General features: G+C 41.9%; 1 protein-coding gene across 11 annotated transcripts in view; it reads left to right on the top strand.

Annotated features, from left to right (window-relative positions):
• The window catches only part of Alg6 (ALG6, alpha-1,3-glucosyltransferase), a 48,462-nt gene that overhangs the window by 3,822 nt on the left and 23,634 nt on the right, over positions 1-21,006 (top strand). For 6 of the 11 annotated variants that reach the window (XR_015619835.1, XR_015619836.1, XM_087549791.1 and 3 more), the window contains 3 exon segments: positions 14,212-14,296; positions 19,123-19,212; positions 20,158-20,246. Coding sequence is in view for 4 of the 11 variants with exons in the window: in XM_087549788.1 (XP_087405914.1) it covers positions 14,212-14,296; positions 19,123-19,212; positions 20,158-20,246 (264 nt within the window). In the remaining 7 variants the exon portion in view is untranslated. 11 annotated transcript variants of the gene reach the window in all.

Raw genomic sequence — 21,006 nt, forward strand, 5'->3', positions numbered from 1 at the left:
CAGGTATTTAGGGTGCTAGAAATATAAAGTAAATAGTGATGTCATAGAATTCAGTTTCAAATAGATAACGAGTCATTGTAAGATGAATAACTTAGTTATGTTTGAGGTACAGGGTGGCAGAAGTGACTGATGAAAGCACCCCAGAGTAGACTTGTGATGTCTGACTTAAGGGTTTGAGGGAAACATAAGAGAATACAGCTACCGATGTGTAGTGTTAGAGTGACCTTAAACTCTAAAAAAGAATTCAGATTAGAAAAGCCTTCAGAAGGAATAAAAATGGGAGGAAAAATGAAGAATTAATTGTGTGTGTCTGTGGAGAAGTAGTCTGGGGAGAAAAGAGAACCAAGATATAGCTCAGCTCAGCTATTTTTGGAAGTGGCTGGAGTTTTGGTTCTACATTCATCTAGGCAATCTGGTGGTAGAGTTTTCTGGCAATAAAGAAAGATGGTAGGAAAAAGGCCAGAGGTAAAGAGACAAGAGAACCAGTAACAAAGAGAGTCATGTTGAGCATTTACTGACGACTACTGCTGTACTCGTTAGTATTTAACAGAGCCATGGAAGATGGGGAATATCCAAGTGTACAAACACAAAATATGGCAACCTGAGGAGTGAGGGTTATGACACTGGACATGTAGCCCACACTGGTCATTCACCAGCACTAATACATCTGAACATAAGTTGGTATAAGAAAGAAAGTAGGCAGGTGAGATGGCTCAAGCTGCCTAGGCTTGGCCCCTGGCACCCACTGCTCCATTTCCAGAGGATCCATCATCCTCTGGCCCCCATAGGCACCATGCACACGTGGTACACAGATATACATGCAGGCAAAACAGCTATACATACCAAAAAAATTAAAAGAACAAAAAAACCAAGACAGCTATTAAAACAGGGTTCAAATGTGATCACTTGGGTTGTCAGTACTTGGCCTCTGAGAAAGAGGAGGACTGGACCAGCTCTGCTAACTGGTGAGGTTGTGTCATGATGGTACAGCTGCTGAGTCATGTTGAGAGCCCCATACATGCAATGGATGCTGAGTGTGCCAGCAACTTTTCTTCTACCCCTGCCCCTCAGATGAATTTGAACTTTTGAGAAACTTTAAAATCGCTTGAATGTTAAGTATTAAAACATGGGATTAAAACGTAGTTATTTTACCTTTTAGTTGCCTAATCTTGGGGGAGTTATTTAATTTCTCTGAGCTTTTATACAAGCAGGAGTGTCAGTAAATTGCTTGAGGGATTAATTCAAATATAAGTATGAACTGAGCTCTCTTCTTGTAGGAACAGGGTCAGCACATGGTCATGCCTCACCTCTGTCGATCATCACAGCAGATTATTTAACTCCAAATTTGGCCGGGGTGGTTACACACCTGTAGTCCTAACACTCAGGAGGTAGAAGCAGGAAGGTCAGGAATTCAGAGCCCACTTGGGCTGTAGAGTGAGTTCAGGGCCAGCCTGGTTTATATGAGAGCTTCCCTAAAAAACAAGCCCTCCAAATAGTATTGTTTGCTGCACGGCCAAAAAGAGGCCTTAGTAATTATTAAGGCTTTAATAATAAGGAATTATAAATGGTATATTTCCTAGAGAAGATAACAACAGCTTGGTGGGCAGGGTGAGCATGCAAATATATATCACTTTTAAATTAAATTAAAGTGACTAGATTTGGAACAGTAGAGATTTTACTGGGCAGAAAATGGGTGAGAAGAACATTCTGGTGCATGAAAACATGAAACAAAGCAAGAAGGCTGGAAGAATACATTGAGTGCGTGCGTGCGTGCGTGCGTGCGTGCGTGCGTGCCTGTGTGTGCGCCTGTGTGTGTGTGTATGTGCACGCGAGTGTGCATGTGTGTTGAGACAAATGAGTCAGACTGACAGCCAAGCTAATTGTGAGGGCAGAAAGGACATAAGATCATATTCATTTTCAGAGCTAGTTCTAGAAGCGTCCTAGAATTTGGCTAAGGAGAGGCAAATGGGATTATCTGTGTGCAGGGGTCACAGCATGCTTACCAAGTTTATTACAAGTATTGTTTCATGGAGCTGGCCATGCAGTTCACATCAGCCACCAGGCAAACAAACAGAAGCAAGACGTTGTATAGGAGCCATGTAAGCCTCCTAGTTCCCTAACTATAGCAACAGAATTTAGCAGCTCCCCGAGGAATTGTGAAATCAAAGAAACCCTTAAACCTGAGTTCTTTGCTCTAGGTCTGGTGAAGAGCAGACAGGTTCGGTCCCTGATGCCCCGTAAGCTAGGTACATTGGTACATTGCAACAGTCTCAGCTCTGAGGAGGGGAAGCAGAAGGGTCCGGGCCAAGGTCATTGTTGGTTACATAGACTGTTTATCAGAACACTTTTTTCCTTTTAATTTACATTTAAATGTTATCCCCCTTTCCGGTTTCCCCTCCAGAAACCCATTATCCCATTCCTCCCTCCTACTTCCTTCCACCTCCCCACACTGACATTTCCCTACAGTTGGACCTCGAGCCTTGACAGGACCAAGGGCCTTTCCTCCTCCCAACAAGGCCATCCTCTGCTACATATGCAGCTGGAGCCGTAGGTCCATCCCTGTGTACTCTTGGATGGTGGTTTAGTCCTTGGGAGCTCTTGCTTTAGGGAAAGGTTAGGCCTGTCTCCTGCTGTTTCTCAGATTACTTCAGCTTAACATCTGCATTATGTCACAGGCTGTACTTTGGGTAGCATCCAAATCCTTGTCACACTAAAGGTTAGAAATTTAGGTTAGCTTTTTTTTAATTTACTGAATTATTCTTCCTTTGAAATGTGTACACCATTTAGGAAACTACTTAAATACATTATTGAATTTAGTTTCTTCTAAAATTCATCCCCATTTTGTTTTTAGCCTTGGTTTTTCTCAGAACTAAGATACCGAATATTGTCTGTTGCAGTATGGGGAATAGGCAGGTTTTTATTTAGTACTAGTCTGTCATTTCTCACAGAGATTTACGTCTCCTGAATTCTACCTAAAGTATTATAACAACATTTGAATTTGGTTTGTTATCTCCCTGAATCCAACCCCAAATCATATTGGTAGCTAAGGAAAAAATCATTTAAAGAAATCAGATTTTGCAAAATATCATTTATTAAAAACCATGACAGCAAGAGATTTAATTAGTTGATTTCATTTGGTTTAATTAACCACACTCCTGTTTGTGAAATGTTGCACGTTCTTACCAGAAACAAGAGATGAAATTTATAGAAAAATGCAGTCAACTATTCGAAAGTTTAAAGCTTACTCTATGCGTTGTTGACAGACTGCTTATTTATATTTAAACTCCACTTTGAATAAGTTAGCATTTAATAAAGTATAAATTTTAGTGTTACTTAATCCCATTTTCCTGGGGATGGGACAGAACTGGGATTCTGTAAGTGCACGTAGGTGTGTTTTCTTTACGTGGTTCTCCTTCTCATATGAGTAAGTTTGTAGACTTGATCACTGTGGAAGGAATCCTTTTGCCCTTCGGAGTGAAGCTCCCACAGGCACAGTTGGGCTGTCCTTCTGGGCTGCTTTGAGGGCACTTTAGCAGTTTTAAAAACTTAAGTACTGATTTCATAGCCAGTGTCAGCTGAATTTATTGAAGTAGGTCAGACTCTGGGTAAAGACTGGTTCCCCAACCCTGAAGAGTCGTTATCCATGCTGCTGTCTGTTGGCAGGAGTAAAGCCTTCCACACCTACTGCATGGCTCCTGGAGTCGCTTTAGGAAATCTACATAGTTTGTTTTTCTTCAGCTGTAGGGAATCACCGAAGTGTTTTCTGAATTTATTATCCTAATGGCATTGAAAAAAGAAAAGGAACCCCTCCTTTTTTTTGTCTTCCCAAAGAAACCATGTATTAAGTGGTTGTATTCACTGAATTAGATTCACATACACACAACACACATAAAAAATGTAAATAGCTTGCTGAAGAATTCTTTTCCTTTAAGAAATTATTAGAAGAAATTATTTTTCTCCTCCTGTTGAGTTTAATTGAGTACATTTTAAGATTAGTACATGCCTAACATGATGCTTATTTTGATTTATGGAAAACAAATTTTTCTGTTTCCAGTAACTAAAATTCATACTTGGCTATCAGTTAGGAGGTAGTATAGCCAAATGACAACATGATACGGGAAACATACATTTTTATGAGAAGTCACTAATTAACCATTTATATTTTAGTTTATAAGGGAAGCTCATGGGGGATTTAGATTTGAAATGATTTTGTTTGTACTTTGAGACAAGGCTTGTGTAGCCTGGGCTGGACTAGTCTAGCCTGTGCTGCCAAGAATGGTCTTGAAGTTCTGATCTTTCTGCCTCCCCTGAGTGCTGGGATTACAGGCATGTACCACTGTCCCTAATTTGTCTTGAGACAGGGTCTCACTGTATAGCCAGACCAGACTATCAAACTCACAGAGATCTGGTTACCTTTACTTCCCAAGTAGAGGAATAAAGGTGTATGCTATCATCCTTGCCCCATCCACTCTTAATGTTTGAAGTGATTCTTACATTACACTCAACTCAACCTTTTTTCTTTTTTTATAGTGTTAGGGATTGAACTTGCACATACTAGGCACGTTCTAGCACTGAGATACATCCATAACCCTGAGGTGATTAAAGAACTTATTTAGTGTGCGTGTAAGTGCAGATGTGGGGACAGCTTGAGGGGGTGTGTCTTTCCCTAGTCCCTTACAAGGCAGGGTTGCACTTACTGTTTCGGGCTGGCTGGCCCAAAGGCCTCTAGGTGATTCTCTCCTCCTCCCTTGCTATAGAGATACTGGGACCACAGGTGCGCGCTACCACACTCAGCTTGTTACGTGGGTTCCAGGGATCAGATTCAGGCCAGCAGGGTTAGTGGCAAGCACTTGACCTGCAGAGCCCTATCATTGGTCCTCTGAGGCGGTTCTTGAAGGCATCATGCATGAACTGATAGAAGTTCTATATGGAATAGAGAGTAAGCAATGAACAAGTTTTAAAGGCCGTACCGTAAATGTGTCTGGGAGCAGGAACCAATACATAGGCTTTATATGCAAACAGCCCTGGATAGTTAGCCTGCCATCACAAGTGGATGCTGGGCATTCATTAATGGGGAACGAAGGACCCACATTGTTTGATTAAAAGCCTTGCTGTGTCCCACTACCTACACCAGCGTCTTTGCTGTGTCAGTAGTCACTGGGAGTCTGTCAGGTGCTGTTGAGCGGCACTGGGTGAACATCCTGAGGAGACAGAGGAGTAAGATGGTTCATTCTGAGAGACGGGGCAGTTGCATATGTACAAGCATGTTTGAACTGTGGGTCATTTCTTGTGCCAGTTACTCATGTACATGCCTATACACATGTGTATGTCTATACACATGTATAGATAGTGTATAGAACTGCTAGTCTGCTTTTCCCATAATTACAGATTGTGTCCTTGTGCAGTCTAGCATTGGTACAATCTAGGCAACAAATGCGAACAACTTTATTAAGCCTGGGTTAGATTTCAGTGAGCAGAGCCTCATGATTCAATGTGACAAACCTTCTCCTATGTTAGAAGCAAATATGGCTATTTTGATTTCTACCTTTTTTGCTGACTTAAAAACCTGTGACTCGTGTACTTTTTTGGGCTTCCTCACATTTCAGTGGTCAACTGCTTGTTAAATAGGTGCTTACCATTTGCTAGGTGGAGATTTGTCATCTATGTGGGTATGATGCATGATGGGTAGGAGTTAACATGGGTTTTTAGGGACTGGAGAGATGGCTCAGCAGTGAAGAGCACACATAGGCTGCTCTCCCAGAGGACCCAGATTCGATTTCCAGCACCCACATGGCAGCTCACAACCGTCTGTAATTCTAGTTCCAGGGGATCTGACACCCTCACACAGACATACATTAAGGCAAAACACCATTGCACATAAAATAAAAACAAACCATTAAAAATGTACTATTTGAGTCCCACACCCTCGGATCCCGGCCCGCAGCAGCTCTCTGCTCCCAGACCCGGTGAGAGAGAGACCCAACCGCCTGGTCAGGTGGGCACTCCTGAGGCTGCAGAGCGGAAGAGACCACCAACACTGCTCACCCCTGCCCACATCCCTGGCCCAAGAGGAAACTGTATAAGGCCTCTGGGCTCCCGTGGGGGAGGGCCCAGGAGCGGCAGGACCCCTGCCAGAGACACCGCCGGACCCTGAAGGAAACAGACCGGATAAACAGTTCTCTGCACCCAAATCCCGTGGGAGGGAGAGCTAAACCTTCAGAGAGGCAGACAAGCCTGGGAAACCAGAAGAGACAGCTCCCTGCACACACATCTCGGACGCCAGAGGAAAAAGCCAAAGACCATCTGGAACCCTGGTGCACTGAAGCTCCCGGAAGGGGCGGCACAGGTCTTCCTGGTTGCTGTCGCTGCAGAGAGCCCCTGGGCAGCACCCCACGAGCAAACCTGAGCCTCGGGACCACAGGTAAGACCAAATTTTCTGCTGCAAGAAAGCTGCCTGGTGAACTCAAGACACAGGCCCACAGGAACAGCTGAAGACCTGTAGAGAGGAAAAACTACACGCCCGAAAGCAGAACACTCTGTCCCCATAACTGACTGAAAGAGAGGAAAACAGGTCTACAGCACTCCTGACACACAGGCTTATAGGACAGTCTAGCCACTGTCAGAAATAGCAGAACAAAGTAACACTAGAGATAATCTGATGGCGAGAGGCAAGCGCAGGAACCCAAGCAACAGAAACCAAGACTACATGGCATCATCGGAGCCCAATTCTCCCACCAAAACAAACATGGAATATCCAAACACACCAGAAAAGCAAGATCTAGTTTCAAAATCATATTTGATCATGATGCTGGAGGACTTCAAGAAAGACATGAACACACTTAGGGAAGCACAGGAAAACATTAATAAACAAGTAGAAGCCTACAGAGAGGAATCGCAAAAATCCCTGAAAGAATTCCAGGAAAACACAATCAAACAGTTGAAGGAATTAAAAATGGAAATAGAAGCAATCAAGGAAGAACACATGGAAACAACCCTGGATATAGAAAACCAAAAGAAGAGACAAGGAGCTGTAGATACAAGCTTCACCAAAAGAATACAAGAGATGGAAGAGAGAATCTCAGGAGCAGAAGATTCCATAGAAATCATTGACTCAACTGTCAAAGATAATGTAAAGCGGAAAAAGCTACTGGTCCAAAACATACAGGAAATCCAGGACTCAATGAGAAGATCAAACCTAAGGATAATAGGTATAGAAGAGAGTGAAGACTCCCAGCTCAAAGGACCAGTAAATATCTTCAACAAAATCATAGAAGAAAACTTCCCTAACCTAAAAAAAGAGATACCCATAGACATACAAGAAGCCTACAGAACTCCAAATAGATTGGACCAGAAAAGAAACACCTCCCGTCACATAATTGTCAAAACACCAAACGCACAAAATAAAGAAAGAATATTAAAAGCAGTAAGGGAAAAAGGTCAAGTAACATATAAAGGGAGACCTATCAGAATCACACCAGACTTCTCGCCAGAAACTATGAAGGCCAGAAGATCCTGGACTGATGTTATACAGACCCTAAGAGAACACAAATGCCAGCCCAGGTTACTGTATCCAGCAAAACTCTCAACATTGATGGAGAAACCAAGATATTCCATGACAAAACCAAATTTACACAATATCTTTCTACAAATCCAGCACTACAAAGGATAATAAATGGTAAAGCCCAACATAAGGAGGCAAGCTATACCCTAGAAGAAGCAAGAAACTAATCGTCTTGGCAACAAAACAAAGAGAATGAAAGCACACAAACATAACCTCACATCCAAATATGAATATAACGGGAAGCAATAATCACTATTCCTTAATATCTCTCAATATCAATGGCCTCAACTCCCCAATAAAAAGACATAGATTAACAAACTGGATACGCAATGAGGACCCTGCATTCTGCTGCCTACAGGAAACACACCTCAGAGACAAAGACAGACACTACCTCAGAGTGAAAGGCTGGAAAACAACTTTCCAAGCAAATGGTCAGAAGAAGCAAGCTGGAGTAGCCATTCTAATATCAAATAAAATCAATTTCCAACTAAAAGTCATCAAAAAAGATAAGGAAGGACACTTCATATTCATCAAAGGAAAAATCAACCAAGATGAACTCTCAATCCTAAATATCTATGCCCCAAATACAAGGGCACCTACATACGTAAAAGAAACCTTACTAAAGCTCAAAACACACATTGCACCTCACACAATAATAGTGGGAGATTTCAACACCCCACTCTCATCAATGGACAGATCATGGAAACAGAAATTAAACAGTGATGTAGACAGACTAAGAGAAGTCATGAGCCAAATGGACTTAACGGATATTTATAGAACATTCTATCCTAAAGCAAAAGGATATACCTTCTTCTCAGCTCCTCATGGTACTTTCTCCAAAATTGACCATATAATTGGTCAAAAAACGGGCCTCAACAGGTACAGAAAGATAGAAATAATCCCATGTGTGCTATCGGACCACCACAGCCTAAAACTGGTCTTCAATAACAATAAGGGAAGAATGCCCACATATACGTGGAAATTGAACAATGCTCTACTCAATGATAACCTGGTCAAGGAAGAAATAAAGAAAGAAATTAAAAACTTTTTAGAATTTAATGAAAATGAAGATACAACATACCCAAACTTATGGGACACAATGAAAGCTGTGCTAAGAGGAAAACTCATAGCGCTGAGTGCCTGCAGAAATAAACAGGAAAGAGCATATGTCAGCAGCTTGACAGCACACCTAAAAGCTCTAGAACAAAAAGAAGCAAATACACCCAGGAGGAGTAGAAGGCAGGAAATAATCAAACTCAGAGCTGAAATCAACCAAGTAGAAACAAAAAGGACCATAGAAAGAATCAACAGAACCAAAAGTTGGTTCTTTGAGAAAATCAACAAGATAGATAAACCCTTAGCCAGACTAACGAGAGGACACAGAGAGTGTGTCCAAATTAACAAAATCAGAAATGAAAAGGGAGACATAACTACAGATTCGGAGGAAATTCAAAAAATCATCAGATCTTACTATAAAAACCTATATTCAACAAAATTTGAAAATCTTCAGGAAATGGACAATTTCCTAGACAGATACCAGGTATCGAAGTTAAATCAGGAACAGATAAACCAGTTAAACAACCCCATAACTCCTAAGGAAATAGAAGCAGTCATTAAAGGTCTCCCAACCAAAAAGAGCCCAGGTCCAGACGGGTTTAGTGCAGAATTCTATCAAACCTTCATAGAAGACCTCATACCAATATTATCCAAACTATTCCACAAAATTGAAACAGATGGAGCCCTACCGAATTCCTTCTACGAAGCCACAATTACTCTTATACCTAAACCACACAAAGACACAACAAAGAAAGAGAACTTCAGACCAATTTCCCTTATGAATATCGACGCAAAAATACTCAATAAAATTCTGGCAAACCGAATTCAACAGCACATCAAAACAATCATCCACCATGATCAAGTAGGCTTCATCCCAGGCATGCAGGGATGGTTTAATATACGGAAAACCATCAACGTGATCCATTATATAAACAAACTGAAAGAACAAAACCACATGATCATTTCATTAGATGCTGAGAAAGCATTTGACAAAATTCAACACTCCTTCATGATAAAAGTCCTGGAAAGAATAGGAATTCAAGGCCCATACCTAAACATAGTAAAAGCCATATACAGCAAACCAGTTGCTAACATTAAACTAAATGGAGAGAAACTTGAAGCAATCCCACTAAAATCAGGGACTAGACAAGGCTGCCCACTCTCTCCCTACTTATTCAGTATAGTTCTTGAAGTTCTAGCCAGAGCAATCAGACAACAAAAGGAGATCAAAGGGATACAGATCGGAAAAGAAGAGGTCAAAATATCACTATTTGCAGATGACATGATAGTATATTTAAGTGATCCCAAAAGTTCCACCAGAGAACTACTAAAGCTGATAAACAACTTCAGCAAAGTGGCTGGGTATAAAATTAACTCAAATAAATCAGTTGCCTTCCTCTATACAAAAGAGAAACAAGCCGAGAAAGAAATTAGGGAAACGACACCCTTCATAATAGACCCAAATAATATAAAGTACCTCGGTGTGACTTTAACCAAGCAAGTAAAAGATCTGTACAATAAGAACTTCAAGACACTGAGGAAAGAAATTGAAGAAGACCTCAGAAGATGGAAAGATCTCCCATGCTCATGGATTGGCAGGATTAATATAGTAAAAATGGCCATTTTACCAAAAGCAATCTACAGATTCAATGCAATCCCCATCAAAATACCAATCCAATTCTTCAAAGAGTTAGACAGAACAATTTGCAAATTCATCTGGAATAACAAAAAACCCAGGATAGCTAAAGCTATCCTCAACAATAAAAGGACGTCAGGGGGAATCACTATCCCTGAACTCAAGCACTATTACCGAGCAATAGTGATAAAAACTGCATGGTATTGGTACAGAGACAGACAGATAGACCAATGGAATAGAATTGAAGACCCAGAAATGAACCCACACACCTATGGTCACTTGATTTTTGACAAAGGAGCCAAAACCATCCAATGGAAAAAAGATAGCATTTTCAGCAAATGGTGCTGGTTCAACTGGAGGGCAACATGTAGAAGAATGCAGATCGATCCATGCTTATCACCCTGTACAAAGCTTAAGTCCAAGTGGATCAAGGACCTCCACATCAAACCAGACACACTCAAACTAATAGAAGAAAAACTAGGGAAGCATCTGGAACACATGGGCACTGGAAAAAATTTCCTGAACAAAACACCAATGGCTTATGCTCTAAGATCAAGAATCGACAAATGGGATCTCATAAAACTGCAAAGCTTCTGTAAGGCAAAGGACACTGTGGTTAGGACAAAAGTGCAACCAACAGATTGGGAAAAGATCTTTACCAATCCTACAACAGATAGAGGCCTTATATCCAAAATATACAAAGAACTCAAGAAGTTAGACCGCAGGGAAACAAATAACCCTATTAAAAAATGGGGTTCAGAGCTAAACAAAGAATTCACAGCTGAGGAATGCCGAAGGGCTGAGAAACACCTAAAGAAATGTTCAACATCTTTAGTCATAAGGGAAATGCAAATCAAAACAACCCTGAGATTTCACCTCACACCAGTGCGATTGGCTGAGATCAAAAACTCAGGTGACAGCAGATGCTGGCGAGGATGTGGAGAAAGAGGAACACTCCTCCATTGTTGGTGGGATTGCAGACTGGTAAAACCATTCTGGAAATCAGTCTGGAGGTTCCTCAGAAAATTGGACATTGAACTGCCTGAGGATCCAGCTATACCTCTCTTGGGCATATACCCAAAAGATGCCTCAACATATAAAAGAGACACGTGCTCCACTATGTTCATCGCAGCCTTATTTATAATAGCCAGAAAATGGAAAGAACCCAGATGCCCTTCAACAGAGGAATGGATACAGAAAATGTGGTACATCTACACAATGGAATATTACTCAGCTATCAAAAACAACGAGTTTATGAAATTCGTAGGCAAATGGTTGGAACTGGAAAATATCATCCTGAGTGAGCTAACCCAATCACAGAAAGACATACATGGTATGCACTCATTGATAAGTGGCTATTAGCCCAAATGCTTGAATTACCCTAGATCCCTAGAACAAACGAAACTCAAGACGGATGATCAAAATGTGAATGCTTCACTCCTTCTTTAAATGAGGAAAAAGAATACCCTTGGCAGGGAAGGGAGAGGCAAAGATTAAAACAGAGACTGAAGGAACACCCATTCAGAGCCTGCCCCACATGTGGCCCATACATATACAGCCACCCAATTAGACAAGATGGATGAAGCAAAGAAGTGCAGACCGACAGGAGCCGGATGTAGATCGCTCCTGAGAGACACAGCCAGAATACAGCAAATATAGAGGCGAATACCAGCAGCAAACCACTGAACTGAGAATAGGTCCCCTATTGAAGGAATCAGAGAAAGAACTGGAAGAGCTTGAAGGGGCTCGAGACCCCAAAAGTACAACAATGCCAAGCAACCAGAGCTTCCAGGGACTAAGCCACTACCTAAAGACTATACATGGACTGACCCTGGACTCTGACCCCATAGGTAGCAATGAATATCCTAGTAAGAGCACCAGTGGAAGGGGAAGCCCTGGGTCCTGCTAAGACTGAACCCCCAGTGAACTAGTCTATGGGGGGAGGGCAGCAATGGGGGGAGGGTTGGGAGGGGAACACCCATAAGGAAGGGGAGGGGGGAGGGGGATGTTTGCCCGGAAACCGGGAAAGGGAATAACACTCGAAATGTATATAAGAAATACTCAAGTTAATAAAAAAAAAATGTACTATTTAAAAAAAAAAGATTAAAAAAGAGAGAACATGTTCTAGAGCCAACTTTCTGGGTTGATCCAGAGCACACTTTTACTGCTCAAGTCACCATTTCCTCTTTTCTCAGTCTTAAAGAAGGGAACTAATAACACTTAGTTGATGGGTTCACTGTATTTAGCACTAGACATACTTGTTAGTTATTAAAGGTTTGTTATCCCTTATTTATAACTTTGAAGATAACAAATTACAAGCTACTTTTCTCAAACACCTATTTACTTATTTATTGTGTGTGCAATGCTTGGCGTGTGGAAGTCAGGACAAATTGGTAACTGGTTCTCACTTCTACCATTTGTGGCCTAGGGATTGACCTCAGGTTTGGTGGCAGATTGCTTTAGCTGCTGAGATATCTCACTGGACATGGAGTTTTATATAAATCACTTGAGAGTAGCCTGACCCTCATCAGTACATAGCCGGACTTTACTTCGGTGTTCAACATTAAGTTTTTTATTTTCAGTTTGTAAAGGCGATGTTTGTAGTTAATTTATTAAACTTTTTGGAAGTATTTGCATTGTTACTTTCTTATTGCTGTGACCAAATACCTGACCTGAAACCACACAGAAGAGTTTCTCTGCCCTCCAGTTTGAGGATTAGCAAGACTGTGGGGAAGGCACTGTGGCAGCAATGGGAAAAGGCTGTTCACATTGAATCTTCCCTTCCATTGGGAAGGGAAGAGACCTGGAGTAGGGTGTGTCTAGCAAGCCTCAAGGTCCTGCCCCGTTGACCCACTTCCTCAAGCCTCTACCCTGAAAGGTTCCACAGTCTTCCGGCTGTGGACCAAGTGCTCAAACATGAGCCTACAGGAAACACTTCATATTCAGACCACAGTGTTGCTGGCAGAGTTTCTCATGAAGTGAAAGTAAACATGGTGGTTGGCAAGGGTATCGGTGCTTGCATGTGTGCTGGACAACTCGGGCTCCATGTTTGGATTCCATAAGGTGACAGGAGATTTCTGCCTCTTGAGAGTCGTCCTCTGATTTCTACCTCTCTCTCTCTCTCTCTCTCTCTCTCTCTCTCTCTCTCTCTCACACACACACACACACACACACACACACACACACACACACAGTGTTGTTGGATTTTGTGTGAGTGTATGTGTGCGTGAATGTTCATTACTGAGTCTATGTATTCCTTTTTCTTTTTATATTTATGTATTTATTTCATGTATGTGAGTACACTGTGGCTGTCTTCAGACACACCAGAAGAGGGCATCAGATCCTAGTACAGATGGTTGCTGGGAATTGAACTCAGGACCACTGGAAGAGCAGTTAGTGTTCTTAATTACTGAGCCATCTCCCCAGTCCAAAGTTTTCTTTTGTTTTTTTGTTTTTCTTTTTGACTATGTTTTTCTGGAACTCACTAAGTAGACCAGCCTGGCTTTGACTCATAAAGATCCTCTAGCCTCTGCCTCTCCAGTGCTGAGATTAAAGGTGTGCTAGCAAATTAAAAAAACAAAACAAGATAAAAAAAAAACCAATCCTGCATGCCATGCACTTGTAATAAACTGAGTGATGCTACAGAGGCCCTGCGTCCTGAGTGTCTGCTGTGCTGGGCTCTGCACTGGGTGTCTGCCTGTCTGGTATCTGTTCTAGCAGTCCTCTGAGTACACGGTGTGGCTCTTGAGCTTAGGGACGATAAGGAACTTGCCCGTCATGTGGTCACTCGGTGACTTGCAGTACTGGATTCAGGCCTCAGCTCTGACCTTGGTAACTCCTGCATTCCTTCTCTAGTTCGAGATGTCCCTGTAATATAGGACATTTTTATAAGGAAAATAAAAATCCCACAGAGTATGCTAAAAGTTCATTATTATTCTCTTTTTGCTTTTCATTCTAGGTGCTGGAAAACCGCCTATGTTTGGTGATTATGAAGCTCAGAGACACTGGCAAGAAATTACCCTTAACTTACCAGTCAAACAATGGTGTGGATAATTTTGGCTTGGTTTTATTGTTTGTTATAGTTAATATAGATTATCTGATGGTGTTTAAAAGAAAAACCCCACTTTCTTCATCTCTTGCATATTGGGCCTCATCTTTGAAGTTTCGCAGTCCTGAAAATTATCCATACACATACCCAGTTGGCTACGTTTTGCTATTAACCTGAAACTTCTAATTTTTAACATCTTCAAGCTGTATTTATCCTTATCATGTGTGACAATGTGGGCGTGCACTCATGCCACCGCCTGCCTGTGGTGGTCAGAGGACAGCTCTGTGGAACTGGTCTTCTCCTTCCACATTTACCCAGGTTCCAGGGATCAAATCCAGGCTGGCAGGCTTTGTACAAGCACTTTCACCTATGGAGACACCCCGCCAAGCCCTAAGCTACGATCTGATACAAGAACCTGTGTGTCTTGGCAACCCTCTGGATGGAGATCAGCTGAAAACAGCAGCATGAGCAGACAGTGTCTTCGCTGTTTCCTCATCTGTACTTTTTTCTCTAACGCTTACCGTGACATCAGCTCTAGGTAAAAACAGAAAGGTCTTGGCTGTGTGTGTGGAGCTGAAAAGGAATGAAAAGCTTTGAATTTGTTTTCAACTGAAAATTTTACTCTGTCCCTTTGGCCATCTCTGAGTAGCCTGCATCTAGCGTGGGTCGTGGCTAAGACCCCAGTGACCATCTCTCGAAGGGAGGAGTATTCACTTCTCTCTTACGTGGTCTTATTTCTGTGGTTCTCTCTGTAGTGTAAGGCGAAGGTCACTCTAGCCATCAGTGGTTTCATGGTGGGGTTTGTATGGTCTTCTGCTTTGTAGAACTCAGAACATCATAGAAATTATTATTATTCTCAACCACCAAAACAGTGGTCAGTAACCTTAGTTTCATATACACATCTTAGTGATGTAAAAGACTAAGGAATCTTAGTGATGTAAGGGTGAAGATTGTAGGTCAGAGGTCAGATCCCCGCTCTGTTCACTGCTGCGGTGACCTTTGCAGATTTTCTCCTTCTTTTGTACTCTTATCACTTGCAGAATGGAAGTGATCATGTGCATACTACCTTGGTCCGCAAGGGTTTTATTAAGGCATTTCACACATGCTTGTTCTCACAGCCTTTACCTCTTCCCCTTTCCCTACCACTGGTTCCCTTTCTCCCCAGTCAAGAGCCCCCTTTCTGCGCTCTTGCCTTACATATTCCACAGCCCTTTCCTTTTAAAAGGAAATGAAAACTTTTTTGTGTGTGTCTGTGTGGGCATCCAGAAGATGGTGTTGGATCCCTGGAGCTGGAGTTAGAGGGTGTGAGCCTCTCGACATGGGTACTGGGAACCAAACAGTGGGCCTCTCCAGGAGCAATACTTACTCTTAATGGTTGAGCCATGTCTCCAGCCCCTCCCCCATTACAACTTCCTCTCTTCTTGCCCCTTAATGTCTTTTCTCCTTTCATGTTCCTTTTCTAGTTTCTCGACCCCCTTCTCTCTCTCTCTCTCTCTCTCTCTCTCTTCTCTCTCTCTCTCTCTCTATATATATATATATATATATATATATATATATATATGAAAATTAAGATTTAGGACCCACATGTGAGAGAAGGTGGAGCAGTAGCTGAGAGCTATATCCTGATGCAGGCAGAGAGAGAACTGGGCCTGGCTGGGCTTTTGAAACCTACAAGCCCACCTTCAGCGACACACTTCCTCCAACAAGGCTCCCTCCCTAGTCCTTCTAATCTTACCAGTTCCACTCCAGATGAGTAAGCATTGGAATGTCTGAGCCTCTGGGAGCCATTCTAACAAACCGCTTGCACTTGCCAGACAAGGGGCTCCACCACTCTGCTGTCTTCTTTCACACTTCTCTTCTCTTTTCTCTGTTATGACAGTCCCACCTTGTAGTCCAGGCTGGCCTGGAGTGGTAATGTTGCTGTCTCGCCATCCTGAGTAGCTGTGATTATAGGCCGTGTGCCTATGAGCCTGACTCCCTTTCTTATGAATTACTCTAAGACTGGGACACAGTCCTTAACCGTCCTTCCTCCCTAAAGCATGTGTCTGAATGCTTACAGCCTCCTGCCATCTTAGCACCTCTTCCACTCAGCAACTGTAGTGAACCTCATGTTAGAGGTTAGAGTAAGCGAGAGGCAGCCTTTTCTTTATTAGAAACCCAACCAAGTTGTTCTGGTCAAAATGTAATCTTGAAATTACTTGAGCTCCCATTGCTGTGTCCATCCCAGTAGTGTGGTGGTTAACAGTAAATTAGAACTATTGCTAAGTACTTAGGTTTTTCCGGGTGGTAACTTGACAGCTTTACATGTTTAACTCAGTTGTTTAGCTCAGGTTGATCCACTCCACTGCTGTTGCTCTTCTTGGTGATCATCCCATGGTACTGGCATCTCCAATACACTGGGTTCTTCTGGCTTCACCAATTGCCTGTCACAGGCTCTTTTCATGCTGTCAGGCCTCAACTCCTTTGCATGACCCCTTCAGTCCTGGGCCATCAACTGCAACTGAGGTTGCACCTCTACCAATGGCCTTCCATGGCCTCTCACAGTGCCCAGCCTCAGCTGCTCTTCATGGCCTCTTCAGAACCAGTACCACCTGGGTGATTCTTACACATTACCAGTCCAGCTACAGCCTGAGGTACAACCTTGGCTATCTCTGGAACACAGCTCCTTTGTGCTCTGAGAAAACACGTCCCAGATTTTACCTCAGTGAAGCTGGTCTTTTCTTTTTTTTTTTTTCTTTTTTTTTAAAGATTTATTTATTTCATGTATATGAGTACACTGTCGCTGTCTTCAGACACACCAGAAGAGGGCATCAGATCTCACTTCAGATGGTTGTGAGCCACCATGTGGTTGCTGGGATTTGAACTCAGGACCTCAGGAAGAGCAGTCAGTGCTCTTAACCACTGAGCCATCTCTCCAGCCCAGCTGGTCTTTTCTTAACCACCACTAATTTCTCAGCTTCAGCTAACCAGCATCAATTGTCCCAGTTGTCCCCTCTATTCTAGACTCCAATGACAGAGCCACGTGGCTAAAGCTGCTGAGTTCTGCTGCTCGCTGGAGCTAGAACATGGCCCCCTGTTCTATTACATTATCACCCGCTTTCTGTTTTTCAACTCCGTTGCCTAGGCTTGGCTGTCCTGGAAATGCTCTGTAGACTGACTTTGAACTCAGAGATCTGCATGCCTATCTCCTAAGCACCGGGATTAAAGGTGTGGTCCACCAAGCCTGGATTTAAGTTTTCTTCACCTAGAATTTGCTCTGGTCTAGGCTGGCCTTGAACTCCGAGATCTGCTTGTCTTTGTCTCCTAGATTAAAGGCTCGTACTTTTAGCTGGGTGGGATCTTGTCCCAAGGTCACTATTTTCTTAATTCAATTTAATTAATATCCTTGAACACAGGATTCAGCTCCATTTCACTTCCTGGTGCCCCTTTAACACTCGAACCAAATATTTTATATTTTTCCTTTCTCAGCTTGTTACACTTGTTTAGAATATTCTTCATGAGACTTAACTAGAGAACAAAGTCTGTGATGGGCATTTCTGAGACTTCCTTTGTCATTGGAATTAATTTGAGTCTTTTTACCTTAGCCTTGGGCAGATTCTTCAGACAAGTGCAAAAAACAGCCACATTCTTCACCAAAATACCACAAAAATAGTTCCTAGACCACATATTGAGATTCTGCCCTGAAACCTAATTGTGCCAGGTCCGCACAATTCAAATCACTCTTCAGTGACGAAGTCTTCCATATTCCTACTAGGATAACACATTGAGCCCCATTTAAAGCATTCCTCTGCTTTCCAAATTTAAAATCCCCAAATCCACATTCTTCTAAACAAAGGCATGGTCAGGCATATCACACAATACCTCACTCCTGGTACCAACTTCTGTCTTAGTTTGGGTTTTACTGTTGTGAACAGTCATCGTGACCAAGGCAATTCTTATAAAAACAACATTTAATTGGGGCTGGCTTACAGGTCTCAGAGGTTCAGTTCATTATCATCAGGAGCATGGCAGTGTCCAGGCAGCCATGGTGCAGCAGGAGCTGAGAGTCCTACATCTTCATCCAAAGGCAAACAGGAAAAAGCTAGCTTCTAGATAGCTAGAAAGGATCTGAAAGCCCACGCTCACAGTGACACACCTACTCTAAGGCTACCCCTCCAAATAGTGCCATGCCCTGGGCCAAACATACTCAGATCACTAAGGTCTGCATTATCGCAAATTGCTCCTGTGACTGGGGGTAAAGTGGATGGAAGAAGTTGCTTAGCTACAAAGGACACTCTAAGAAATATATTCATAGAAACTTAATTTTCCTCTCACAGACAGTGTTTTTTCTTTTTTCCTTTTTTTAATAATTCCTTCACATCTTTAACTGGAGGAACCAAGCACCTTTATGGACTCTAGACGAGGTTTTCCCCATTGGTTCACAGACTCTTTTATATAGTAGGCCTGAGTTACATATGCTAGCTGAATTATTTTCAAAGTCCTGGTCGAGCCTTCTTATCCATGAAGTCTTCCTCTTTCCATGTGTTCTTTGAAACTGGCCTTCAATTTTTTAAGATCATGCATGAAAAGTGTTGTTTTTCTAAATTGTCACAGTATCAGACACAAATTATCTTATTTCATATATTTTGTTGTATGAGTATAATTGATTTACTAAAGTCTACTAAGAGAGTAACAATAAGTCCCAGCCCCGTTTGTATTTGATGTCATAGACTAATTATTAATGTCTTAATTAGTTAAACCATTAAACTTAATTTTAATTAAATGGCATGGGATGTTAAATTATGTCTTGAATATTGATAATGGTGTCTTTTGTTTTTCCAGGTATTTTAACAGTAGTGATAACAATTTACAGTACTGGGGATTGGATTACCCACCTCTTACGGCCTATCACAGTCTCTTATGTGCATATGTGTGAGTTCTCTTTTAATATAACTGAATATTTATGCTCTTAGACACAGTGTAATCTGACTTATTAAAGAGTTATTGTTTATAACATCAATCGTTTTACAAGCTTAAGAACCACTTTCAGAATTTGAACCTTTCTGTAGCTTGTGTATGCTTTAGAATGAATGCAAGGGTTACATTTGTTTTGGAGCAGAGATGTTATTAACAGCACATCGGCTACCGAGTGGTATCTAATATAAGACAGCTTTCATTTTTCTGGAGTAGCCAAATAAATTAAAACTGTAGGTCCAAATAGCCTTAACCGCTGTGCTAAGTTAGAAACTTACAAGTTAGTGACTTACGATTGGTACCCCCCTCCCCCTTTTTAAATGAAGTATTTTATAGATGAGGACTTCTTTTTTGGCGGGGATCCCGTTGACCTCTGTAGCACAGTTTCTCTTAGACTTGAAGTGTGTCAGCAAGAATTTGAGGAACTTCTTTACCTTGTCATGATTTGTTATGTCAACTTTTAACTGTTTTACTTTATAAAGTAAATTTTCACGGGTTGAAAGTAAAGCACCAAAACTTCATGCTGGCTAGTTATTATCTATGGAAAGTTTCATTTACTGATAAGAACGGCTGAGCTTTACATAGTATTCATGATGAATATGCTTATTAAAGGCATTATTAGGGAACCCGAAGAGGATGTTTTTAATAATGAAACGTGGCATCAGATTGTTTCCTACACTATGATGGCGAGGGTCTGATATCTGCATATCACACGGTTGTATTGGCCGATGACCTACTGCTCTACACACAGTGAAGTTTACCTGATTAAATACAAGGAGTAGAGCTTCCGTTTTGACCCTATTATCAGCAACAGATAATTCTTAAAGTCCTGTGTTCTTAGATGTCCTGATTACTAGACCCGAGAGGAATAAAGTGCATGTGTATATATGGTTTTATTTGCAGGGCAAAGTTTATAAACCCAGACTGGGTTGCTCTCCACACATCACGAGGCTATGAGAGTCAGGCACACAAGCTCTTCATGCGTACCACAGGTAAAATAGCAGTTGGTACTGGCTCGGAATTTCAATTTTTAATAAGAATTTGGGTAAATTGATAAAAGTACTCAATTGAAAAAAAGCATTATTCTTATTTTGTTTGTTTTTGAGACAGTGCCTCACTGTGTAGCTCTGGCTGTTCTAGAATGTACTATGTAGACCAGGATTGCCTTGAACCCACAGAGGTCCACCTGCCTCTGCCTCCTGAGGGCTGAGATTAAAGGCATGGACTTGAAATTTATAGTTATGCATATGTATATATGTAAATGCTGTAGACTAAAAGTATATGTAACCTTTAAACCAGGAGTAGACGAGTAAACCTGGGTATTTCACTTTTATTGTATCACTTGATCCTGTGAGAAATCAACTGAAATGAACTTATTGTCTCACCCTTATTCAAAGCTCAGGGAACCATCGAGGTGCAGTTGAGTGAGGTGGGAAACTTGCCGTAAGTCAGAGAGTAAGAAACTGAAGCTGAAGGGGCTGGGGATTTAGCTCAGTGGTAGAGCGCTTACCTAGGAAGCGCAAGGCCCTGGGTTCGGTCCCCAGCTCCGAAAAAAAGAACCAAAAAAAAAAAAAAAAAAAAGAAAGAAACTGAACTTGTTCATGGCACTGCTTTAGGGCACTAGTCCCAGGCTCCTTCGGCCTTTCTCAAGGCAAGCCTCCATATGTTGTGTGGGTCAAACATTAAACCGTCCATAAGACACCCTCTCTGTCACTGAGTGGTGCTGGGGACTAAACCAAGGGGCTTGCCAGT

The sequence above is a fragment of the Rattus norvegicus genome, chromosome 5 (assembly GCF_021556685.1).
Source record: "Rattus norvegicus strain SHRSP/BbbUtx chromosome 5, alternate assembly SHRSP_T2T, whole genome shotgun sequence".
Taxonomy (NCBI): domain Eukaryota; kingdom Metazoa; phylum Chordata; class Mammalia; order Rodentia; family Muridae; genus Rattus; species Rattus norvegicus.